Source organism: Saimiri boliviensis, chromosome 10 (genome assembly GCF_048565385.1).
Source record: "Saimiri boliviensis isolate mSaiBol1 chromosome 10, mSaiBol1.pri, whole genome shotgun sequence".
NCBI classification, from domain to species: Eukaryota; Metazoa; Chordata; class Mammalia; order Primates; family Cebidae; genus Saimiri; species Saimiri boliviensis.
The window spans coordinates 83,587,549-83,615,132 of NC_133458.1; the positions used below are offsets into that span (position 1 = coordinate 83,587,549).

The 27,584-nt window shown below is 33.4% G+C and overlaps 1 protein-coding gene across 1 annotated transcript in view; it reads left to right on the forward strand.

The window, feature by feature from the left end:
- AHR (aryl hydrocarbon receptor) overlaps positions 1-24,556 on the forward strand; it is a 46,646-nt gene extending 22,090 nt beyond the window's left edge. Inside the window, exons 3-11 of the mRNA XM_003938677.4 lie at positions 1,490-1,596; positions 6,502-6,591; positions 8,667-8,790; positions 9,443-9,573; positions 12,618-12,820; positions 13,402-13,511; positions 14,176-14,317; positions 17,429-18,671; positions 21,647-24,556. Coding sequence (XP_003938726.3) covers positions 1,490-1,596; positions 6,502-6,591; positions 8,667-8,790; positions 9,443-9,573; positions 12,618-12,820; positions 13,402-13,511; positions 14,176-14,317; positions 17,429-18,671; positions 21,647-21,790 — 2,294 coding nt within the window. The 3' untranslated portion in view covers positions 21,791-24,556. The remainder of the gene's footprint in view (positions 1-1,489; positions 1,597-6,501; positions 6,592-8,666; positions 8,791-9,442; positions 9,574-12,617; positions 12,821-13,401; positions 13,512-14,175; positions 14,318-17,428; positions 18,672-21,646) is intronic.
- Positions 24,557-27,584: the final 3,028 nt, after the last annotated feature.

The following is a 27,584-nucleotide window of genomic DNA, read 5'->3' on the forward strand; positions in this document are numbered from 1 at the left end:
GTGGTACTCTGCTCAAACTGAGAGAAAGTCTAGTTATTAGAAAATCTCTGGGTTTTTCACTGAGCTGGATTATTTTGGCACATAAAAATATAGCAAAGTAAGTCTTAAGAGGACTGCCAGAGTCAGTTTTATTTAATGGTTTCTCTTATTCAAATATCACAGGTTAAAAAAAGGTCAGAAAATAGAAAGTATGTTAAAGATTATACTTTATACCCAGGTAATCCATAAACTCTGAGAAATATTTCTAGTAATTAAAGCTACTGTTATGTTGAACTGCTATTGATCTGCTTTGTGTCAGAAACTTTACATATATTCTCATCACTCTTCACAACAGCCCTGCAAGATGGGTTTAAAAAAAATTTGTTTTTAAATTACCACCTCACATACTAGGAGACAAGCTGAAAGAACTCACACTTTTATTAAATGTCAGAGGTAAGATTTGAACCCAATTCTATCAGTTGCCAATATCCACATACTTTTAAGTAAGATGATATTTTAAAGTGCTTGGCAAGATGCTTAAGTAAGTGGTAGCTATTATTATTTCTATTCAGCTGTGCTTCCTCTCAGCCTATAAATACACACACACACACACACACACACACACACACACACACACACACACACAGAGTGAGAAAAAAAAAAAACGTGAAGAGGTAGCATTATAACATTCTACCTTCAATAGTAAGCATTCCATCATGCCCTCAGATTTTCCTTAACTTATATAATCCACATAAGCAGTTAGAAGCTGTAATGGAGAAGCCACATAGCAAGATGTAATACCCACGAGTAAATATAAAAATATTTGTGCACATCTTTTTTGTAGACAACTTTAAAACATTCTAGCTCGACAAAATATAGACTTGAACAAATGGAAAAACATGTATGTTCTTGAATAGAATGATTCAACATTATGAAGATGTTAATTCTCCATCAGTTAATTTATAAATTTAATGTTAACCTATTGAATAATAACTCTAATTAACAGTTTTTAACCCAAATGCTGGGTAAGAAGATTCCAAACATCGGAAATACATCTCTCAATAAAGTACATAGTTGCTTTTTTTCTCCTCATCACCACCAGTTTTCTGATATTTAGATAAATATACATAAATACTGAAATCATTTTTATAGTTACATTGTAGAGAAATGGAGGGGAGTGTTTATAACAGTGTTGTGCTCTTCTTTGAAACTTAAGTTTTGTGACAAAAGTCGTATAGTGAACTCATCAAAAATTATTTTTAACAATCTGTCAGCTGACTAAATCCTTCAATTTTGTTATGGCATAGAAGAAGGAGCTACCCCCTGGCAACAGGACTACTTACCTAGTATTTATTATTTGCCTAGTATTACTCGATTACTAAAAGTACCACTAGATGCCAGTATTTCAAATTATCTTTGTTTAGTGTTCAGAAGTTTTCTGTTATAGTTCTTTACTCTTGCTTACTTTTAAAATCCATCTTCATCATTGTTTTTCCCTATTTTTCCATAGTTGCATTAAAATCCTCCCCCACTGAAAGAAATGAAGGCCAGGATAACTGTAGAGCAGCAAATTTCAGAGAAGGCCTGAAATTACAAGAAGGAGAATTCTTATTACAGGTAAATTTTAGTAAATATAGTTTCTTACGCTAAGGACAATTATAAATGGAAAGTGGATTAATAAGCCTTTTAATAATTCCCAGTTTATTTAGGATTCACTCATTGTTTCCTGTCACTTTCATCTGAACTGCACTAATGAATGATACTTAGTACATTTTAAAAAATGGAATTATAGTCATGCACTGCATAATGATGTTTCAGTTAACAGCAGACCACATATACGACAGTGATCCCATAAGATTATAATACCATATTTTTTACTGTAACTTTTCTATGTTTAGATGTGTTTAGATACAAAAATACTTACCATGTGTTAAAATTGCCTACAGTATTCAGTGTAGTAACATGCTGTATAGGTTTGTAGCCTTGGAGCAATAAATTATACCATATAGCATAAGTGTATAGTAGACTGTACGATCTAGGTTTGTGTAAGTACACTCTATGATGTTTGCTTGATGATGAAAATCACTTAACCATGTATTTATTTGAATGTGTTCCTGTTAAGTAACACATGACTGTTTATGAAGTAGGTTAGTTAGAGGACTAGTCAACCCTTCCTATTATATTAATATTTCTTCAGACAGCAAGAACTCCCTAGAGTATTTCAAAGGTACTAATTTAAGATGTTGAATTTATATATACCTTTTATGCAGTGTATCTCTATTAAAATTGTTAAATGCATTTTTAGTTTTAAATAGTTCTTAACCTGAATTTTATATTTGCAATATGTTATAACTTACATTTTATTTTAGCAACTGTTTGTGACTTATTAACATGCCATAGATTTTCTCAACAACTCTAATCCCTATTTTTACACTTCAGAATTTAGAGTTTCTAATTTGTCTATGAAAGCATTTCAAATTTTTTTTTACGTTTTTCTTTTTTTTTTTTAGAATTGATGCTATGCTTGATTCTCACTTAAAATTCTCATATAGGTATTTTGTTGAAAAAAAGATAGAATAAAGATGTGTGCCATATGTGCTATCATCACTATGTGATCATTTTCAGTTTTATCTACTGAACTAACTAGACAAACTTACTTCACCATTGTTACAAAAAGTAACCATAAGTTTTGGTAACTCCACGAGTTCATTCAGTGAATGGTGATATGCCTAATAATATAGTATTTTTAATTACAATTGTGTAATCACATTCAAATTCCTGTTAGCAAAAATTAACTTATGTTCAACAAAGTCAGTCTATTAAAGCATGAGTCCTCTTCCAGCCCCAGCTAAGGATTTTCATATATATATTAACCAAAACATAAAAACTCCTTATTTGGTCATAGGAAAGCATTCTAATAATTGCTGCTTAAGATGATTAAACACACATCTTGGGTTATCTACTAAGGGGATAGTGAAATCCTGTATTTCAGGAGAAATAGTCAAATAAGGACTGATAGACATAATACTTGGCAAGTTGGTTTAAATTATGGGCCAGTAATTTTAATTTTTTCCCACAACATTTAGATAAATTGTGTACATATCCTATGTGAAGGAAACAGAACAATACTAATGCAAAGCTGTAAAGCTATAATTATATGGAATATATATATATATATATATATATATATATATATATATATATATATATTATCCGCAAATTGGTAACCCTTGAGAAGTTAAAATAAACTTAACTGTTTATCTTGAATACCATGTGTAGATTGCTCTCTAATAGGAAGACTCATGTACTGTGTTATTTTCTTAGGATTGTGCTTATATTTTATCTATTTATGAAGAAGATGACTGAAAACATAGACATGTGAAAATGGCTGTTTCATTTATATGCACTTGCATAATGACATCTGACTTTATATCGCAACCTGCATTTATCAGCCAATTACCACTACAGTGTGGAAGATGTTACCAGAGGTTCTGTATGCCGTATGGCCTAAAACTTTTGAGGAGAAATAATTTCCTTTGGTTAACAAAGGCATATAAAGAAAATGTTGCAAAAAATTTTATTAACAAAAATTTAAGATATCTTTCTAGGTTAGCCTTAATTTATCACTATTTTACAAGGAATAAAAATGAATGCAAATAACTTTCTGTGTCTTTATTTACTTCATATGTTTATTTCATATGTTTAAAATAAATTCTATCTCTTGCTATTTAATACTGTTCTTATTAAAATCTTGCAGCTTTGTTTTTCAGAACAGCAGTTGAAATTTTATATAACAGTATTAATTGCAGTTTATTTCTCTTACGTGAACTCAACATAATTTTCAGATAGGTTGGGTGTATCTGTGTGACTAAGACTGAAAGAATGATGATCTCTTTTAATGTGTAATTAGCATATTCTTTCTGTTAATTTATTAGGATAAATCAATACAAGTAATAACCTTGGTCCTCCTGGTTCTTGAGATCATTTGAGATATATAAAAATTGATATGCATCTACCCTTTCTGGGTTTTTATTTTTGACAATTAAGATTTGTCTCTAGGGATTTGTTAACTGTACCCTAAATTATCCTTCTGTCTTCTGGCATGTATACCAATGAGTTTATTGGAATGTGACTGAATTTGTTTCAGTGTTTGAAAAAGTATGATGTTCTACAAAATAATATGAATGTGATAATTCAATAATCTTCCCTAGAAGCAGGCATTTTCAGGATGAAACAGTGTAATGATGGATATATACTGTTACTGCCAAGAGTATTTAAGAATACTTAATTTTGAGTGTGTTAATCATTAAATATTCAAGTTCTTTTGGGTAGAATCACCATTTTTTATCCTAGGGGAATCACCAGGTATTACATATAAATAATACCTGCAGTTAAAAACCTGAGAGCCTGTTTGTGGTTAAAGGGACATGGATGGAGCCTAAGGCCATTATCCTTAGCAAGCTAACACAGGAACAGAAAACCAAATACTACATGTTCTTTTTTTTAAGTGAGAGCTAAATAATGAGAACACATGGACACATAGAGGGGAACAACACACACTGGGGCCTTTTAGAGGCTGCAGGGTGGGTGGAGGGGGAGAGGATCAGGAAAAATAACTAGTGGGTACTAGGCATAATATCTGCATGACGAAATAAACTGTACAACAGACCCTCATGTCACAAGTTTACCCATGTAACAAACTCACACTTGGACTAGTAAACTTAAAAGTAAAAAACAAAACAGTCAGAGCCATGCACCAATTTGGGATTAATAACACATAAAGGCAGCATATCATGATATTTAAGTGAGTAGGCTTTGGAGCCAGACTGAATTTACCTCCTGGATCAGCTTTTTTCTGGCTATGTGACCTTGGGCAAGTTGTTTTTAAAGGTATGGTCCTTGACCTCAGTTTCTTCTGTTGTAAAATTGGAATGTGACTTATCTCATTGGGTATTTGGGAGAAATAAACCACTTGAATAGATAAAAACGTAGAAAAAGGAATACTAAATAATAGGTGTTATCTTTGTAGCCAAGTTGTCAGAAGTATAATATAGATCAAGAATCTTGAAGGTGAAAAGTAATTGGAGTGAAAAGAAAGACAAACGCTGTATTTCATTTATTTCATCTGATAATGAGGATATCGACTAGACTATGTGAGCATCATAAGCACAAGGGCAAAGTCTTGTTAACTCTTAAATCCCATTACTTAGCATACATATCTCCTCTTGGGTATGTAATAGTTTATTAGGTGTGGAATAAATGAATCACTATTATTTAAATAACGCTTTATAGTTCTCAAAGCATGGTGATATAAATCTTTATTTGCTCATTTCTACAGCCGTATAGTCTTGTACCTTATTGCATTGAGTGCCAGCTCTGTGCCAAGCATTGAGTTAGGTATATTGTCATTATATTTACCTGATGAAGTGCCAGTTTTTGGAATAACACTAAAGTCTAAAAAGGGGTAAATGCCTTAACCAAAGTCACACAGCTAGGAATAGACAGATACAGGAGTCCAGACCAAATCTGTCTGACTCTACACAGTATGATTCTTAAACTAAACTGTAGTATGTTTCTCTTTACATGAAAAAGAGGGTGTCAGAAGACGTTAGCTGTGACATAGTAAAGAATACGTCAAGTACAAAATTGAACTCAAGCAGATAATGGTGAGGGCTTGTAGAATTAAAATACATCATAATATAAAGTGATCTGTGATACTTTTGTTATCCAAGAGGAGAATAAAGGTATTAGTTGATATTGGACTTGAATTATCCAGTAATTGAAAAAGAGGGTGTAACTACCAAACTAAACAACATGGGCTAATAAATAAGGGACCCAAGCAGGCAAAACAGAGAGAAAAAGAAACATTATACATACGGATATGCAGTGAACAAATAGGAATAACACATATAAAATGATAAATTTAAATATGTGTTCATAATGACATGAAATTTTAGTGGACTAAATTTGCTTTATACTTTACATGTGTTTTAGATGTATAGATGTATTTTAGTTACATCTATATTATCTATGTATTATGTTTTCCTATAAAAGTCTTAAAATGTTCTATTACTTAAAATGTTAACATCAGTGCTTGAAATTTCTTTGTACAAGAAAAGTTTCTATTAGAGTTCCCACTTTAAGGATCTAATCAACATCTTTGCCTCCTGTCTCCCTCTAAAGAAAGCAGTGTGATAGACTATAGTGAATGATGTCTAAATAGGTTTTTTCAAATGTGCAATATATATAAAAGAAAATCTGAAACATGGGGAAGAAGATGAAGTCTATATTCTACCAAAGTTATTCTGGTTGAACATTAAATTTAGCTGTTTTTCCTTAGACAAATCAAAAGATATGAGTAGGCGTTTTGTAGTCCAGGAGTATATGTTATGGCTGTGTTTGTGAAATGTAATAATTTTAACTATTTTGAAGAGAAGATTTTTTAGAGATAAAAGTAATAACCTTTATCTGCTAGTCAATATTAAGTTAAATTACTAACTTTAAAACTTCCTTTCCTTGTAGGCTCTCAATGGCTTTGTATTAGTTGTCACTACAGATGCTTTGGTCTTTTATGCTTCCTCTACTATACAGGATTATCTAGGGTTTCAGCAGGTAAGTACACACTATTTATATCATTTATATTATTATATTTACTTTTCATACACATTATACTTTAGGACACAGTTGACCATTTGTATAAAGTATCAATATATTCTGTAGAATAAGTATTTGTAGCTAATCATTTTTTTTCTAGTAATAATTCACTGCACTATAATTTCGTTAAACCTGTATGTGATTCATGGTTGTTGTGTTCCTTTTGCTTATGAAGAATCTCATATATAAGAAACTTTCAGGCACATAGGGTCTAGGGGAGAAGATACAAAATTATTTGCCATCAAATAACTTAGGGGTAGCAGAGGATTTATGACAACTATGAAATGAATGAGGTGTTATACAAAAAGTGCAAGTAAAATCCTCTGGTTTATACTTTTATTTCTGAGTTGTGTGGATTATGGAAGTTATCCTAAAGCAAATGGTACTTAAGCTGACCTAAATAATGTGTACCAGGTGGGTGGACAAGGGAACGTAGGACTGTAGAAGTACTGTAAGCATTAGGCTGGAAGTTGTTGAAGGAAACAAACATCTCTGGCTTGTTTAATGTTATTGAATGAATGGTGAATAGATGGAACTATAAATATTTGACATATTTGAAGGACAAGAACTTCTTTTATGGTTTGGGAACAGACTGTAAGTACATTTGAATTCTTGCTATTCTCATATGTCTGGTTCTCAGACTGTAACGTGCACAAGAATCACCTGAAGACCTTGATAAAACTTGGTCATCTCTCTGAGTCCCATTGCCAGGTATTCTGAATCGGTAATTCACAGTGGGGAGCATGAATTTGCATTTCTGTCAAGCTCACAAGCCTGCTGGTCTTAAACAGTTATATAGACTAGAGCTTTGACCATATTATATACCCAGTGGAAACCACTGAAGGCTTTGGTTAAAGGGGATGTGTATGATTCAACTTGTATTTCAGATGCAGCTTCTAGAAATTGTGTAATGGGTGGCATTGAGATGATTTAATACTAGAAGATTGGGTTCCTAGGGAGATTTAAGTGTAGATAACTGACGTAGTGGACTCTAGCTACTGCCACAAAGTCTAAACTTTTGTTTTCTTGCAGTCTAAAGAAAATATATTAATGTCCATAGAAAAACTTGTTTTAAGTCTAATAAATTATATAACTATCAAATCATGATTTCAAATTGTGATTTATATCAGTGAGAAAATCCAAGAGATTAGCCATTTTCCAATCCATTTTTTTCCTCACATATGCACATGGATTTTTTTTCCCTAAGAGAACATTTATATCTGACACAAGTGGTAGATCAAGGTATCATTTTCAAAACTGCAAGTTGTGACTGCTCATGGATGTGCAGTTGAGACGGTAGATCACCGTCAAACTGCTTTTTAGTTGCTTAGGATGGAATAAAATAATACAGAATATACAATATTATCTCTCATAATAATGGTAAGTGTTTTGTAATTTTTTCCATGTGTATATGTGCATACACCTGTGACCGGTGGAAACATATTTTTTATCATAACTTGCAGTTGAAAAAAAGTTATGACAACTCTGGTTTAAGCACTAAGGACTCAGCACTGTAGTAAATGGTGAGAGGCAAGAGGGGGAAAGTAGGTTTGATATGCTAAAGTCACAGTCCCTTACTCTTGTGGAGTCTATTTGGAGTGAAAATTTTATACCAAGAACATTTTAGTCAACAGTGAAGCAAATATGTAAAGAATACCACTAAGCTTGGAGAAGTCAAAGAGGCCTGGGTGGTTAGGAAAAGATGCATGGAAGTGATAAGAATCTAAAAATTAACAAATGGATACAGAACATAAATAGGTTTTAAGATGTTGCACTTAAGGAATGGAGAGGTGACTTATTTGAGCAAGAGCATTCATGTTGGGAAGTGATGACAAGTAGTTTTTGGCTTCTCTGTTTTAGTGCCAGTCTCTCTAGCTTTTTCTATCTTAGGTGACTGGGAACTTTAGGAATCGTTCAATTCGTATTCATCACCACTAGCAAGCACCCACTAATTTAAATAGGCTTCAAAATTACATTAGTAACCCATATTTTTTACTCAGTACTTTTGTTGTATTCCTTGTATCTTTTTTTAGTCCGATGTCATACATCAGAGTGTATATGAACTTATCCATACAGAAGACCGAGCTGAATTTCAGCGTCAACTACACTGGGCTTTAAATCCTTCTCAGTGTACAGAGTCTGGACAAAGAATTGAAGGTAAGAATTGATGGCATAAAAGATAGTGTTGGTAGTTTTTAAATATGATTCTGTGAAAGGAGGCTGGGAACGTGTAGCATCATAGAACTCAATGCTAGGGAAGTAGTGGAAAGAAGTAAGTCTGTAACCATAGGCCACAGCTAGGTCACAAACAACCTAATGAGCTAAGGAATATTTTGGCAAATGAGAGCCATTAATGAGTTTCAGGCAACACAATATTGCCATACTCAGTAATGTATTTTATAAAAGTAAGTAGGACCATCATGAAAGATGGAAGGAGGGTACAAGGTTGATACCTGAGTGCATGTAAATTATTATGTTTAAAATCCACCAAAGAAAGAAGTAAACTAGCATATGCAAGCATAAAAAGGTTTTTCTCAATGCAAAAAAAAAAAAAATTGTTTTTGGAAATCTGTTAAAAGTTGTTGACAGTTGTAGCTCAATAAAAAGTTGAAAAATTATACCAGTTCTCTGTGATAAAAGTGATATTTAATATACTTTTAGTTTCTTGTCATTAGCTCTTCTGAAAATGATTTTTTTTGTATTCGGAATTCAGACTCCAGTTTAGAAATTAACACAAATTTTATCTATTCAAATGCTTAATTTTACAGCAAAATGGAAAGTAATTTTTGTTTTGCCTTTATTTCAACAGAAGCTCCTGGTCTCCCCCAGCCAGTAGTCTGTTATAACGCAGACCAGCTTCCTCCAGAAAACTCTCCTTTTATGGAGAGGTGCTTCATATGTCGTCTAAGGTGTCTGCTGGATAATTCATCTGGTTTTCTGGTAAGGTACAAAATCTTATGATACTGGCTTTACTATTGTTACAATACAAATTTGAGGCAAATTTAATTTAGAAAAATTTAATTGAGCAAAGAACGATTCCAAAATCAGGCAGCCCTCAGAACCAAAGAGATTCAGAGAGCTTACTTAAAATTAAAAACATGGGCTGGAGCATTTATGGACAGAAAATGCAAGTGAGGTACAGAAATAGCTTGATTGATTACAGTTTGGGGTTTGCCTTATTTGAATATGATCTGATCAGTAGACCACCTTTTACTGACTGAGACTCAACTATTTGGTTACAGAAGTTAACTCCTACTGTTAGGCTTTCCCTTAGTTTATATATGAAGTTGCAATTCCTTGGTAAGGATTCAAGGAGCAGAGGCATTTTCAGCCTAAATTTAGTTTGATTTGACATTATTAAACTATAGGAAAAAAAAGTTAAGTGAAGCTAATTTTCTTTGGTTATCTTTGATTTCAGCTTTAAAAAGTTTGCTACCAAATAATTTGATAAAGGAAGGTAACATTTTAAAATAACTATTTCTGATTTTGACTATCTTCTATAACTCAGAAAACTATTCTTTAGGATATAGTAACAAAGATTGAGTGAAATAACATGGAGCCTTGTATTTTGACTATTTTAGGATTTTTAAGGTTTCAGAGAATTATGTAGCCCTTTTTTAGTATCAGGATACTTACCATCTTGGCATTTAATGCCCGCTAGACAGAAAAATTATGGCCTTTCCATATGTCTCAAATATCTGCCACATAGAAAAATGATTGTATATTCACGATTATAGAGTCATCTGATAGGAGACGATGTTTCTTGTTGCAAAGTCTGAACACCTGCATGGGAGTTGACTGTAGGAAGCAGTTTAGGATTACTCAGATTGGGCTTGTCTGTTCTCTCAGTTGTATCCTTAGACAACTCGTGTCACTAAATACAGGAGAAGAGAATACAAACTATATTGTGTATTCTTTTTGTGAATTATAAGGAATTTGAATCAGATAGTCCAATCTTAAATTAAGCATTTTCAAGCAATAGTTTTTGTTCATGTGTTTATTTCTGAAGAGAATTTTGCTGACCCAGAGTTAGAATTGTGCTTTGAGATAATTTTCCCATTATTATTGCTCATGAATAGTTAGTATGTAGAGTATCATGCTGCATAATGATGCTTTGGTCAATGACAGACCACGTATGTGATGGTAGTCCCATGAGATTATAATGTAGCCAAAAAATTCCTGTCACCTAATGACAACATAGCATTACTCACATGTTGATGGTGATGCTGATGGAAGCAAACCTTTGTTGCCAGTCATATAAAAAGTATAGCACATACAATTATGTATAATACATAATACTTGAAAATAATAAATCACTATGTATTTATATATTTACTAATCATTATTTTACTTTATTTTTTACTTTATTATACTTTTAATTATTATTTTATTCATTGTTTTAGAGTAAGGTTAACTGTAAAATAGTCTCAGGCAGGTCCTTCAGGAAATATTACAAAAGAAGGCATTGTTATCACAGGAGATGACAGCTCCATGCATGTTACTGCACTTGCAAATGTTCCATTGGGACAAGATGTAGAGGTGGAAGATAGGAACATTGATGATCTTCACCCTGTGCAGATCTCAGCTAATGTGTGGGTTTGTGTCTTAGTTTTTAACAAAAAGTTTTAAAAGGAAAAAAATTAAAATTTATAGAAGAAAACTTACAGAATAATGATACAAAGAAAGAAAATATTTTTATATGACTGTACACTGTGTTTAATTGTTATTACAAAAGAGTCAACAAGTTAAAAATGTAAAAGTTTACACAGTAAAAACAGTTACAGTCAGCTGTGCTGGGATTACCGATGTGAGCCACCGCACCTGGCTGAAAGGAAAATGTTTTTTTTTTTTATAAATTCAGCATAGCCTAAGTGTATAGTGTTTATAAACTCTATAGTGGTGTACAGTAATGTCTTAGACCTTCACATTCACTCTCCACTCATTTGCTCACTGACTAAACCAGAGCAACTTTCAGTCCTGCCTGCTTTATTTACAATAAGTTCTCTTGTACCGGTATACCATCTTTTGTCTTTTATATTTTATTTTTACTGTATATTTTCTATATTAGATAGAATACTTACCATTGTGTTACATTTGTTTAAAGTATTCAGTACAATAGCATGCTGTACAGATTTGAAGCCTACCAACAATAGGCTATACTGTATAGCTTAGATGCATAGTAAGTTATACCATCAAGGTTTGTGTACCTACCCTCTGATATTCACAAGATGACAAAATTGCTTAAGGACATTCTGCAAAACATGCTCTTTTTGTTAAGTGACATGTGACTCTATTTCTGAGGTGCAGTATCTGTTTGCAAGAGGGTCTTCTCCTCCTTATGCTGTTATTATTTTGATGTCAGAATCATCCCTTGGACTGATTGATACTGTTTTAACCAAATAAATATATCGTGTTCATGTTTAAATCACCTTTGTTTTCTCTGTCCTCTAAATTTCTTCTGTATCTTTGCTCAGTAGAGCTCTGCATTCTTTGTTTTCATGATGATTCAGTTTAGTGTTTTAATAAAATTATATTTTGTCTCTATAGAAAACATTACTCTGAACTATGCAGTATGCTGTGAGCTGTGATATAGTTCATGTTTGTATGCTTGAAAATGAGTGTTTACTTTAGGACTTTATCACCATTCAGGATATATTGATTACCTGGTGTGGAAGGAGCTGTGCGAGGTGAAAATGATAGGGTAATGGCAAGCTCGAAAATGATACAGGTATTCATGTTATGACAGTTAGAAACAAGGAGTGCTTCACTTACCCCTTTACAATATTTCTCATTCTACTCTTTGGGATAGTTTTAATGAGGTTCCCATGAAGAGAGGAATGAAAGAAACTAACTGTTCTCAGTTTCAGGAACATTTATGGAATTATCAAGAACCCTAGGGGCAGCCATAATGGAGCCTTTTTCAAAGGAACTATTTTATATTGTTAATTTTAATGAACTTTTTTTGCTTTTTTGTTTCTTTTAAGGCAATGAATTTCCAAGGGAGGTTAAAGTATCTTCATGGACAAAAAAAGAAAGGGAAAGATGGATCAATACTTCCACCTCAGTTGGCTTTGTTTGCAATAGCTACTCCACTTCAGCCACCATCCATACTTGAAATCCGGACCAAAAATTTTATCTTTAGAACTAAACACAAACTAGACTTCACACCTATTGGTTGTGATGCCAAGTAAGTGAGACTTTTTCACTTCTATTTTATTGGATGCACGTTATGGTTAAGTAAGTCTCTCTTAGCATGTAAAACATACAGTGTAGACTGTATGTAATATTGTTTATTATTAGATTGGCTGTTCTTTCAGTATAGCCTTTTAAAGCAAAATAATTTCATTTGGCTCACAAATCATCCTTTTAATTTTTTGCAATACTTGTCTCAAATGATGTTCTTATATATTAGTAAAATTTGTTCTGATGACATTTATTGTTGGTTTCTTTTACATTTTTATATGGCACAAATGTTATTAAAGGTTTTCTGTTACCCATACATCTGCTCTATTAGATTCATTTTTAGCTTACTGATTTCCGTGTTTTTATTCAGGAAAAAAAAAGTAGGCTGAAACTGAAATTTGCAGCCATAAGCAAAGAAGAGCAGTTTACATAGATGTGTTTAATTTCGTATCTACTTACTCATGTGAAATTCTAACTGTCACTAACACATTTGGCAGAAACTAGCGTAAAAACAATGAATTTATCTTGATTATTTCATTTATGTTAAATCTAAATTCATTCCTATTTTACCTTTATTTTAAACAGAGGAAAAATTGTTTTAGGATATACCGAAGCAGAGCTGTGCACAAGAGGATCAGGATATCAGTTTCTTCATGCTGCTGACATGCTTTATTGTGCCGAGTCCCATATCCGGAGTAAGTCGTAGTTCCTTATGAACACGTCAGAAAAAACAGCATATGCTGTTGTACGTGTTTCAAATTATGTAATGTAATGTGTTTAAGTAAACTATATGGATAAACTTCTACTTGGTAACATATCATTATGATTAACCAGGGTTACAGTCTGTTCATTAACTTGTTGACACCTGCCATCCAGAAATATTGCAGTTTAGTGACTGAAAAATGACCATTGTGGCCCATGAAATTTTGCTTGGGAATTCTTCAGTTACATCATTGTCAATTCATAAATCTATGTTACTATTTTAACAATAATAGTGTTAATACTTCACTTTAAAATTAGAAAGTATTAGGCTTTAGGAAAACATTCCCTATTTAAAATGAAAATGTTTTAATTTTTTTCCCCCAATTTCTGCTCTCTCTATACTTTCCTGTGTTACTAGAATTCTCTAGTTCATAATCTTTCCTTTAACATTTAAAATAATAAATTTAGTCTGAAATGGGGGAAAAACAACTCCATAAAACTATTTATATGTCTTATAATATTTTGTGTTTAAAACTTACTGTCTTTGGGAATAAAGGAAATACATCCAGAACTATGTCACAAGAGCTTTGTTTTTAGGAATATCCTTCAATATATTGATTTGAAGTTTCATAATGTAATTTTTAAATTTTATTTTAGTGATTAAGACCGGAGAAAGTGGCATGATAGTTTTCCGACTTCTTACAAAAAACAATCGATGGGCATGGGTCCAGTCCAATGCACGCTTGCTTTATAAAAATGGAAGACCGGATTATATCATTGCGACTCAGAGACCGCTGACGTAAGCACAAAGAATGTTTTCTGTTTTTGTTTTCAGTGTTGTTTTCATAAGTCCTCTTATGTGACAGCATAAAAGTAATTCAATCAGAATTTAGTCTGGAAATAAAAATTGAAAAGTTAACGTAATTTGTCTAGTAAGAAAAGCACAGGTGAGAGACATTGAGAAGATACAATTGACAAACTTTATTGATCACCTACCTGTGCAGAGCTCCAGAAAGAATATTAAAAGAACACTCTAGGGTTTTATCCTGAGCATATGAAAAGCTAATGTCATTGGTAATATAAAAGAAAAATATAACAATGCTTTTTTAAGAATATGTTCTCTAAATACAGCAGTGATTTTAAGAGTTTCTTATATAGGCTGCAATTGAGTCTTTTGTCAAATATTTGTATGGTGAATGTTTTCTCCTACTCTGGATAATTGACTTTTGTCTGTGGCTTGAGGTAAGGATTACCTCAAGATTGGCTTGAGGTAATCAATCAAGATTGACTTGAGGTAATCAATCAATCAAGATTGACTTGAGTCTTTTGTCAAATATTTGTATGGTGAATGTTTTCTCCTACTCTGGATAATTGACTTTTGTCTGTGGCTTGAGGTAAGAATTACCTAAGATTGACTCCCCCTAGCCCTTATATGTGTACCCAATTGACCAGTAACATTGGAAAGATGCTTTACTAAAAAGGTCATCTTTTCCCCACTATGCTGTATTTTAATCAGGGAATTTTGTCTGTTGTTCTCTCTCTGGATTCTGTTGTCCTGTTAATAGCGCCATTGATGTAGTTATCTATTTTGTACCAGCATTACACTATCTTATTCTGTCTTTATTATAAATTTTGATGTCGGACTGTGTCTTCATTTTGTTTGTTTTGCCTTTTTTTGGTGGTTGTTCAAGATTGCCTTGGCTCTTCTTTGCCCTTTATAGTTCAGATACATTTTAGAAACCAGTTGTCTGAAAATCTGTTGAGATTTTGAGTGGGATTACATTGAAACTGTAGATTATTTGAGGAGAATTAACATCTTTTTAATACTGAGTCTTTGAACCCATAAACATGGTGAATGTGTGTGTTTGTAAGTACCCATGGAAGTACAGGCGTATGTGTGTACATAAGTATATGAGTGCATGGGTATGTGTGTACCTCTACAAATTTGTCCCTTCTCCCTTGATCAATGTTTCTAGAAGGCAGTTTTCTTTAGATTAGATTTTATTAGTTTTTATTAAGATCCAACTTTTGGTTGATTGATTTTTTTTTCTACTTTACACATTTATTTGTCATTTTAATTAGGTCTGCTCATTAATATTTTCTTCCTTCTACCTTCTTTGGATATAATATATAATTTTTTCTAACTTTTAGAAATATATATACTTAAACATTATATCAGTTTCCCTTTAAGTACAACACTTAAATGACAACCCTCATCTTTTGCTGTCTTATTTTTATTATTTAATTGAAAATACTGGCTAATTTTCTTTTCATTTGATTTTTATTAGTGAATTATTTATAAATACCGTGTTACTCTACTTTTTGATGTTTGGGGATTTTTCTAGTTGCCTTTTTGTGATTGACTTTTAGCTTAATTCCATTGTAGTCAGAAAACATTCTCTGAGTGGACTTCAGGTTTTTTGAAATTTGTGGTGGCTTATTTTATAATCTAACACACGATCTATGTTGATAAAATATCCCATGTAATCTTGTGAAGAATACATATTCTGTCTTTTGGGAGTATGGTGTTATTTTTATATCTCAGAAGTCTAGTTTGTTAATTGTGTTCATATTTCTATACATTTGTTGATAGATATTTTGTGTGCTTCTGTTATAAGACATGTTGTTTTCATTTACTTATTAATTTTTTTGGGGGGACGGAGTTTCGCTCTTGTTACCCAGGCTGGAGTGCAATGGCACAATCTCGGCTCACCGCAACCTCCACCTCCTGGGTTCAGGCAATTCTCCTGCCTCAGCCTCCTGAGTAGCTGGGATTACAGGCACACGCCACCATGCCCAGCTAATTTTTTGTATTTTTAGTAGAGACGGGGTTTCACCAGGTTGACCAGGATGGTCTCGATCTCTCGACCTCGTGATCCACCCGCCTCGGCCTCCCAAAGTGCTGGGATTACAGGCTTGAGCCACCGCGCCCGGCCTTCATTTACTTATTACTAATGAGGGAGGGCATCTTTTTACATCTTTCTAGGACATTTTTCTTTTTTTGAATTACAAGTTTGTATTATCATTTACCTGTTTTTCTTGAGTTGTTTGCCTCTCTCTTAGACTCTGTTGGAGCGTTTTACCTATTATAGATATGAAATTGTATACATATATTAAATTATAAATACATGATGTATGTTAAAAATAGTTTCTTTATGCCTCAAGAATTCTCTTGCAAAAATACAAACACTTTAATTAGTACTAAATAATTTTCAATTACCAATTATGCCAATAATGTCTTTATAGCTTCTGGGTTTTACTAGAGAAGTTAGTTGTTTCAGATTCTTAAATTTCTAATGCATAAATTTTTAAATTTTGTTTTGAGCTGGGACCTTACTCTGTTACCTAGGCTGGAATGCAGTGGCACAAATGTGGCTCATTAGGGTTAGGGTTAGGGTTAACCTCCAGGCTCAGGCAATCCTCCTGCCTCAGCTTCACCAGTAGCCAAAACTGTAGGCATGTGCCACCATGCCCGGCTAACTTTTATTATTTTGCAGAGGTAGGGGTCTTGCCATGTTGCCCAGCTTGGTCTCAAAATCTTGCAACGAATCGCACACATCAGCCTCCCAAAGTGCTGCAATTACAGGCATGCACCACCAGACCTGGCCCCTAAATCCTTGTAGTCTGCTTTTATGTGTAGATCTTTATTCCACACAAATTTATTTTTTCTGCAGGATGTCAGGTAGGATATAACCTGACCATGGAATTAACTAAGTTATTTTTAAAAAATTAAGTTATTTAAATATGCTTGTCGGAAAAACAATTTTATGGCACTACTCATAATTGAGGTGAAAATAAAATACGTCCTTTTCTGAATTCAATTAAGTATTTTGCTTTTCTTTTTTTTAATTATTATTTTGAAATGTTTATGATATAATTTTTATTAAGGCTTTTTTATACACAATTTTAGAGATGAGGAAGGAAATGAGCATTTACGAAAACGAAATACGAAGTTGCCTTTTATGTTTACTACTGGAGAAGCTGTATTGTATGAGGTAACCAACCCTTTTCCTGCCATAATGGATCCCTTACCACTAAGGACGAAAAATGGCACGAGTGGAAAAGATTCTGCTACCAAATCAACTCTAAACAAGGAGTCTCTCAATCCTAGTTCCCTCCTGGCTGCTGTGATGCAACAAGATGAGTCGATTTATCTGTATCCTGCTTCAAGTACTTCATATACTGCACCTTTTGAAAACAATTTTTTTAATGAATCTATGAATGAATGCAGAAATTGGCAAGATAATACTGCATCAATAGGAAATGATACTATCCTGAAACATGAGCAAATTGACCAGTCTCAGGATGTAAACTCATTTGCTGGAGGTCACCCAGGGCTCTTTCAAGATAGTAAAAACACTGACTTATACAGCATTATGAAAAACCTAGGCATTGATCTCGAAGACATCAAACAGATGCAGAATGAAAAATTTTTCAGAAATGATTTTTCTGGTGAGATTGACTTCAGAGACATTGACTTAACAGATGAAATCCTGACATATATCCAGGATTCTTTAAATAAGTCTGCCTTCATACCTTCAGAATACCAACAGCAACAGTCCCTGGCCCTGAACTCAAGCTGTATGGTACAGGAACACCTACAGCTAGAACAGCAACAGCAGCAACAGCATCACCGAGTAGTGGTAGAGCCACAGCAACAACTGTGTCAGAAAATGAAGCATATGCAAGTTAATGGCATGTTTGCAAACTGGAACGCTAACCAATTCGTGCCTTTCAGTTGTCCTCAGCAAGACCTCCAACAGTATAATGTCTTTTCAGACGTACATGGGATCAATCAAGAGTTTCCCTACAAATCTGAAATTGATCCTATGCCTTATACCCAGAACTTCATTTCCTGTAATCAGTCTGTATTACCACAACATTCCAAATGTACAGAGCTGGACTATCCTATGGGGAGTTTTGAACCATCCCCATACCCCACTACTTCTAGTTTAGAAGAATTTGTCACTTGTTTACAAGTTCCTGAAAACCAAAACCATGGATTAAATCGACAGTCAGCCATAGTAACCCCTCAGACATGTTATGCCGGGTCTGTGTCGATGTATCAGTGCCAGCCAGAACCTCAGCACACCCACGTGGGTCAGATGCAGTACAGTCCAGTACTGCCAGGTCAACAGGCATTTTTAAACAAGGTAAGGGTGTTATCAAACTGAATAAATCTTTCAGTGATTCTTGTCACCTTATAAATAGGTTACACATTTTTTATATCAGCTGATTTTAATCTATTATCTACAGCCTTCATGGAGACAGCATTTTTCATTATATCTGTGACTACCTTTTTTTTTTCATAAGCCTGTACTTTTTCCAGTATGTTACTAATACATCACTCACCTGAGTCATGAGGGAGAAAGGTATCAAGGGCTAAAGCAACATAAATGTGTCCTTAATGTAAGATGACCTAAATTACCAGGTGAAATAAGTTTTTAAAAGTGTTACGTTTAAAATAGGTAATTTGGTTTATTCTTTCTGGATTCTTTTTTTTTTTTTTTTTTTTTGAGACGGAGTTTCGCTCTTGTTACCCAGGCTGGAGTGCAATGGCGCGATCTCGGCTCACCGCAACCTCCGCCTCCTGGGTTCAGGCAATTCTCCTGCCTCAGCCTCCTGAGTAACTGGGATTACAGGCACACGCCACAATGCCCAGCTAATTTTTTGTATTTTTAGTAGAGACGGGGTTTCACCGTGTTGACCAGGATGGTCTCGATCTCTTGACCTCGTGATCCGCCCGCCTCGGCCTCCCAAAGTGCTGGGATTACAGGCTTGAGCCACCGCACCCGGCCTCTTTCTGGATTCTTTAAAAATTGTATGGCTTTTAAAAAATCAAACTTTAAAAACATATTGCAGTTTTTAAGAATAGTTTCTTCAAGGTTCTATTTTTTTATATGTGTTCGAAATTGATTTAAACTCAAATGTAAGTGTGCTTTCTTACAATGCCTTTGTCCTAGATTATATCCCTGGAATTAAGTCCTAGGCACCTCATGTTCTCTAGCTATTCCTCCACATTACCTGCTCTATCCTTATTTTATCCTTTAAGGCAGAATCGCTTTGTTTCTTTTCGGCTTTCTTAAAAGAGAACTCAGCTGGCTTGTCCTGGAAATCAAGCTTGACAGTGTATTTTTGTTGTGTTAATGTGTCATCAGAATCCTTCTAGCAGTGAGCACACTTTAAATCTTAAAATGATCACTTAAATAAAAAAAGGTAACAGTGTTAATAGCTGCTGTCTCTGGCCACTGAGGAATGCATCATGTTTGCATTTATGCTTTTCCATTAGAAAATATTTAGTTCATTTTAGAGTACATTTAAGTTTAGTTTTAAAGAATATTTTGACTAAAATTAAGTTCCTTGACCCCTGTTTACTCTGTATTCAAGTATAATAATGAAAAGTATGACCTGAATCTTTATCCTTAATTGTATTTTCTGGCTTTTTACATAGTTATATTTGTCTGATTTTTTCATACATTTTGTTTGTCATATTTTGTTTATGAGCTTTTTAATAGAAAAGGATGGCGAAGATTTTTCTTACTCCTTACATCCTTCAATTATATTAAAATTGATTAACGTTCAATTATAGGCAGTCTCACAAAATTGCTATGAAAGTATATTTTACTCTCGAGTAAAGCAAATTGTACAGAAGTTAATTCTGTAAAATTACATTTTGAATAAGGAGTTGCATTAGTACCACATAAGTTCTTTGCAGTGTTTTCCCCTCACTTCTTTGTATTGCTTCTTTGTGAATAACCAGATAATTCTGTAGACCTACATATGCTCCACAGTAGATGTTACAGAGCTAAGACACTCAGTATTGAGCCACTGAGTAGCTGTTGCGCACTTGAAATGTGGCTAGTCCATATTGAGATCTGCTGTGTGAAATACACATTGGAGTTTGAAGAACTGGCTTGAAAAAGGAATGTAAACTATCTTATCTTTCATTATTGATTTCTTGCTGAAATGTTTAATTTGTTCAGTAGCCACGTTAGAAAAAGTAAAAAGAAACAGGTAAAATTAACTTTAGTAATGTATTTTATTTAATCTACTGCAGTCAAAACTTTAAGTTCTGTATGTGGCTCACATTTCTATTGGATGACACTACTCTGTACAGTATGTTTAAAGAGAACAACTGACATAAATTTTTATGAGTAATGAGAAAAATTCATTTAAAACTCACCATTATCGGAACAAGTGCTGTTAACTTTTTATTTAAAGAATTTGAAGAGTTGCCATTCATTGAAGGTCAGGTTATGTGATTTTTGCTATAGATTGTATTTGTTTTGGAGGATTTGTGAAGTAGTCAATCTTTTGATTACTGAAGCCTAATGTTACCTAAGGTTTAGAAAGGTAGATTTTATTTGAAGCAATTAAGGATATAATTTAAATTTGTTTTAACGTTTCCAGAACATACACTAACTAAAATATAAAGGCTCTATAATCTATAAAACTCTACAGAGTTATGCATCTTCATGTCCTTCCCTTTTTTTTTTTTCTTTTTTTCTACTTGCTTACAGAAACCAGATTCATTGCAGTCTAAGAAAACAAGAAAGGGCATTTTCTTTTGGTAACTTGATTCTGTAATTAGAACTATGCTTTCAGTAGTATTCATTAATTAAAAGTATATTATGAATAAGATATTGGTTAAGGAAATCATACCTGTGGTGTAATATTTTAAAAATATTTAGAAAATCAGAAGCTGCCTTTTTTGGAAAAGTTTTGCATTCCAGTGTAAGATTTCTGAATATAACCAGTTCATTGACACCTATAACTTGAAACCTGGTCTACTATAACTCCTGACTGATGCTCTTTGACCCATCAATTCCTATCTGATCCAAAGGCAGTCTGAAATGAGGCAGCTGTATCACTCTTCTGTACCATGTTCAAAATTTCCTGTCAAATTAATGAAAAAAAAAAAACAGGTTATAAATGCAGCTAATACATAATATGTCCTCAGTTATGTCTTCACTGTATGAAAGATTTAAAATTTAGTAGCAGTAAAGGAACTTGAAGTTAACAACTCTCAAGGGTAAGATTTTAAAAGTACATGTTAATATGTTATTTAATGGCTTAAGATACTTGGAAGATCCATTCCAGTAAGTTGTATCACTACTTTTGTTTTCAGTTTCAGAATGGAGTTTTAAATGAAACATATCCAGCTGAATTAAATAACATAAATAACACTCAGACTACTACACATCTTCAGCCACTTCATCATCCGTCAGAAGCCACACCTTTTCCTGATTTGACATCAAGTGGATTCCTGTAATTCCAAGCCCAATTTTGACCCTGGTTTTTGGATTAAAGTAGTTTGTAAAGGATTGTGGAATAATAAAACTGTCATTGTTGGACATCAGCAAGTTCACATGGAGGCATTGATGCATGCTCTTTACAATTCTTCCAAACAAATTTTAATTTCTGTTTTTAGAAAAGGAATTTTCAAAATGATATCAAAATTACATATACTATAGTCATTAGTGTAGAAAGTGTGCTGCCACAGAGTAGTGAGATACTATCTACATTTCACATTATTCTGAGCATCACAAAATATTCAAAACTTATTCAGGGAAACTTTAAGACTCTTCTAAATTAGAAAACATTCTCTATTTGAATTGTTTCTGTTAGAATAAAATAAAATACTTTGAGTTTTGAACTTCTGGATTTTTATTAGTTCTCCAAATACAAAGTTATAGAACTAACCTCATTTTTCCTATTATTTTAGCCTCTGCTTTTATCTTGGATGTTAAAATAAATGATTTGGTGCTTTTTATAAAAAGATAATCTCAGTGCTTTCCTCCTTCACTGTTAATCTAAGTGCCTCACACTTTTCTACCTATAACACTGTAGGATGTATATTTTATATAAAGTATTCTTTTTCTTTTTTAAATTATTTTCTGCGCACAAATATTATTTGTATTTCCTAAATCCAACCATTTTATTAATTCAGGCATGTTTTAACTGTCCTACTTCCCTACTTACTTCAGGTAAAGGGCAAATAATGATTGAAAAAATAATTATTTATTGCATAATTTAGTTGTTTCTAGACTATAAATGTTGCTATGTGCCTTATGTTGAAAAGATTTAAAAGTAAAATGTCTTTCCCAATTATTTCTTAATTATTATATAATAGCACTTAAATTCTTCAACAGTGTTTGCAGAAGAAATAAATATACCACTGTTTATTGAAATTTCCACGTTGATAGTTGAATGTTGCAATGTGAAAAATCTGCTGTTAACTGCAACCATGTTTATTAAATTGCAAGAAGCTTTATTTCTAGATTTTTAATTCTATTAAGCAAAGCACCCATTTCAATGTGTATAAATTGTCTTTAAAAACTGTTTTAGGTCTATAATCCTTGATAATATATTGTGTTGACTTTATAAATTTCGCTTCCTAGAACAGTGGAAACTATTTGTTTTTCTCATATTTGAGGAGTGTTAAGATTGCAGGTAGCAATGTTTGGTGCAAAGTATTGTAATGAGTGAATTGAATGTTGCATTGTATAGATAGAATGAACAAAACTATATGTAAGATATATGCAGTTTTTCATTTTAAAAAGTCCATACCTTACATATGCACTTAAATAATTTGTTGGGTCTTTACGTCCTTTATCAGTGTGTCTTTCTAAGAAATCAAGTAATAAATCCAACTGCTTTAACATAGTTCCTTTACATTAAAACATTAGGTTGTTTTTAATGATACTGTGATCTTCATTACCAATAGGCAAATTAATCATCCTATCAACTTTACTGTCCTGAAATGGTTTAAAAGAAAAAATCCCACCATTTTTTATTCTTTTCTTCTTTTTTTTTTGGCGGGGGGAAGTGGGGAGAAACAGAGTCTCACTCTGCCTCCCAGACTGGAGTGCAGTGGTGCAATCTCGACTGACTGCAACCTCCACCTCTTGGGTTCAAGTGATTCTACTGCCTCAGACTCCTGAGTTGCTGGGATTACAGGCATATGCCACTATGCCTAGCTAATTTTTGTATTTTTAGAAAAAACGGGATTTCACTGTGTTGGCCAGGCCGGTCTCAAACTCCTGGCCTCAGGTAATCCTCCTGCCTCGGCCTCCCAAAGTTCTGGGATTACAGGCGTGAGCCACTGCACCTGGCTGTTCTTTTCTTTAGAAATGAGCGCTGAAGAGCTTAGACATATTTTGCATGTATTATTTTACAATCTGATGGAATCCCAAACTGAGATGTATTAAAATACAATTTTCATTTATTTTCATTTTTTAAGTAAATTATTGTATTTAAAAGTGGCTTCAGACAAAATATCTGTCAGTTCTGTGTATTTTCAGTCGAAATTTTTAAATCTGCATAATCAACTTGTGTTGAAAAAAATTTGTCTGAAACATTTCATAATTTGTTTCCAACATGAGATATCTAACGATTTAGACCAGTGGTCTAGATTAATATTCTAATTTTACATTTAAACCTTTTAAGTCTTCTATAAACCATTTTTGTTACTCTCTTCCACAAGTTATTGGACATATTGTTAAGTGGAAAAATAGGCTTTTTAATTGTGAATATGATGACAAATCAGTTATACAGTTATAAAATTAAAAGTTTTAAAAGCAATATTGTATATTTTTATCTATATAAAATAACTAAAATGTATCTAAGAATAAAACCACACCACATTAAACCAAATACATCTTTGTCTGTATTGTTAAGTGCCAAAGGAAGGATGCTTAATGCACTGCCACACTGAGGGATTTATTTCTAGATGATATGCACATCTAAGAATGTGGGTGTGTCTAATTTACTCTTTTCCTGTACCAGGTTTTTCCTACAATACCTGAGGACTTACTAGTATTCTAGTGTATTATGAAGCTTTCAATCATTACTATGCACCAACTAGTGTTTTTCAGTGTTAATAAATTTTAGGTAAATGCTTTCATGGCTCTTTTGCTTCAGAATGTTACTGCTTACATATGCCATGCATAGATTTTTGCTTAAAGTATGATTTATAATATCCTTGTTATCAAAGTTGTATACAATAATATATATGTAATAAAATAAATATGAATAACGTGTTTTAATGTAAATTCTTCTTTCTGGTCCACCTAAAGGAAATTATGTCTTATAGTATTATAACTATTTTAGATGAGGGCAATCTATAATACTTAGAGATATATTAAGTCAATAATTCATAAACGTACACAGTTTTTCCTCCCAATGTTTGGCCCTTATCTGGATGCAAAAAACATTTTTAGTAGCTTTATAAATTAAAATGCTTCTGAAATGGACTTTTTCTTTAAGCCCTGTGTTATCAGTGCAGTAGTGTTTGTATCAGATTAAAATCCAAAATTTCATTTTAATAAATATTATTTTAAGAATATTTCTGAAGAAATTTGAAATAACCCTTGTTAGCTTTTCTGTGCTTAGTTTAGAAAAACCATTGCCCAAACTTTGTCTTTCTGTTTAGTAAGTATAAATGATACAGAAGTCTTTGGTTTTAAAAGTGTTGAAGATCACGAAAAATTCTGCAGTTAGAATTGATTGAAGAAAAATTCCTGACAAAACGTTTTCACTCTCGTGACAGTTACCTTTCTATTAGTTTTGTATGTGTTCTTTACAATTAGGTATTTTTCTCAATAAGCAGATTGTAAGTTAGCATCATATTTAATTCTGAACATTTTAGAGTAACCCTGAGTCTTTAAGAGTTACATAGAGTATTTAGTTTTAACTATCTGAAAAAAATCAAGTAAAAATCCAGATTACCTGAGTGCACCTCTGATGATTTCTGTCACCATGAATGACTAGCTTGTCTAATTTCACCAGCTCTACCAAACACCAACCCAGGGATGTTGGTCACTGACAGGACTGGGTGATAACCTTTCTAACTTCTTTCACTGTCTGCACATGACCTTGCTTCGTTTTTACTAATAAAACTGAGGGTATCATCCTAAGTTTGTCTGTACCTTCACCTCAGCAATTCCTCTATCCTTGGTCTCTTAGACTTACCTCCAGTATGTGAGGAGGAGAGGTTCCTGAATTCCAGGGTTAGCCCAGGTTCTTTCTCGTTCTCATACATGTAACTTCGACGCTTCCCTTCTCAGAGGCTCTCCTTCTCCATAGGATTCCCTGTGTACAGGTCCTCCTCCAAAATTACATGATCTTCCTCTTTTTTTTGTCCAATAAATTACTTCTTTACCTCCTTCCTTTGTAACAAATTTGATCTGAAACTGCTTTTGTTTTCCATCCTTCTATTATACTGCATTGTTGCAGTTCACTAATCTTACCACAGGCTCGTTTTCTATGGCTCTGCATCCAAACTGATTACACTTTGAATGAACTTTTTTCCTGCATGTTATTAGTTGCCCTATAAGGTCTTCTTATCCCTTCTTTTTCCTTTGTTAACCACTCTTTTCCTCTTCCCGCCTGGCAGCAGGCTTAGTTCTATCTAAGAAGTGATTCAGTGCCTTACCTCTGATGGGCAATTGTGGAGCAATTCTATCCCTTAGAAAGCAGCATAGCATAGCCAACCTAAAAACATAGACTCTGGAGTCAGACTACTAGGCATAATAAATTCTGGCTTCCTCACAAATAAGGTATGTCATTGGGAAGACTTCTTACTTTCTCAGAGCCTAAGTTTCCTTTTCTATAAAATAAGGCTAACTGGGTTGTTGGAGGATTCAGTGATTTATATAAAATCACTTTGCTGCCCTCCGCCAAAACGGGAATAATTTGGGCAACTAAGTAAGTGATGATAGCACTGGATTACAACCCAAAGAATAAAGTAAATATCCATGAATCCCTCCTGATACAAATAGGTGGTTGAAAAATAAATGGGGGAGAAGGAGCACATCTTTCCTATAGAAGAATCGCAAATAGTATTGCCAGCTACTATGCCCTCTAATGTGTGAGCTTAGTTCTCTTAAAGTGCGAGCCAGACTTAATGACTTGCTTTCAAGAAATAAAGTACAGAGAAGAAAATCGCTTTACAGTGTTGAAATCATGCAAGCACTACTTTAACCAAGTGATCAAGGTTAGCATCACCAGTGAAAAGTCATGTCGATGTAACATGTATTACCTGATATGATACTTTGAGAAGTGTACATCTCAAAGTTCCCTGATTTTCTTAAACCCATGTAACCTCAGTCTAATTATGAGAAAACATCGAACCCGAATTCAGGGACATTCCACAAAATTTTTGAGAGGATTTTTTTTAAAGTGTTACCGTCAAAGAGACTGAATAATTGTCACAGAGCAGAGAAGCTTAAGGAGGCATGATGACTGAATTTAATGTGATATCTTGAATTGCATCCTTCATACAAAAAGGGCATTACTGAGAATCTGCAGAACTCAAAGTCTAGTTAATAGTACCGTATGATTGTTAATTTTTAGTTTTGACCAATGTACCATGGTTATATAAGACGTTAGAGGAACCTTGCTGAAGAGAATAACGGAACTCTGTATCCTTTTGACCTTTCTGTAAATCTAAAATTATCCCACAGTTTTTAAAATTACTTTTGTATAAAAAATAGTTTTTTATTGCCACATAGTGTTTATGTCTCTCATTACTCTTTTCCTATCATTACTCTTTTCACAATCTCTTCTCATTATCTACTGATGTGATAAATATCTGGGTTTTTAACCTTCTAAAACGTTCCTCTCCTCCTTGATCTCCTGACGTCATCCTTATCAATGGCCCTTATAGCTTTGTTCTCAAAGCTTCCGCACATCAACTGTAATAGCCTGTTTTTCTGTTCCTGCTAAGTATAGCCACACCTCAGAATTTGAGCATTTGTAACTGCCTTACCTCTGTCAACTTAGTATCTTTTCCAATCCTTTCTTCCTATTCAACTAGCTCTGCACCCTCCTTGTGCTCCTTGAATATACATTGTTCTGTCATAGTCCATCAGTCTGGACCTTAGTTTCAGGATTTCAGAATTATTTTTGCTTATATCCTGCATATACTCACTTACTAGTAACTGCTAATCCAGTCCATGGCCCTGGCCAAAACAGTGTTTTCCTGATATGCCATCTTGTTAGAGAAAGTCACAACACAGAAATAATTGGCTTCATCACAGAGCCTTATGTCAGTGGCCGAGAAG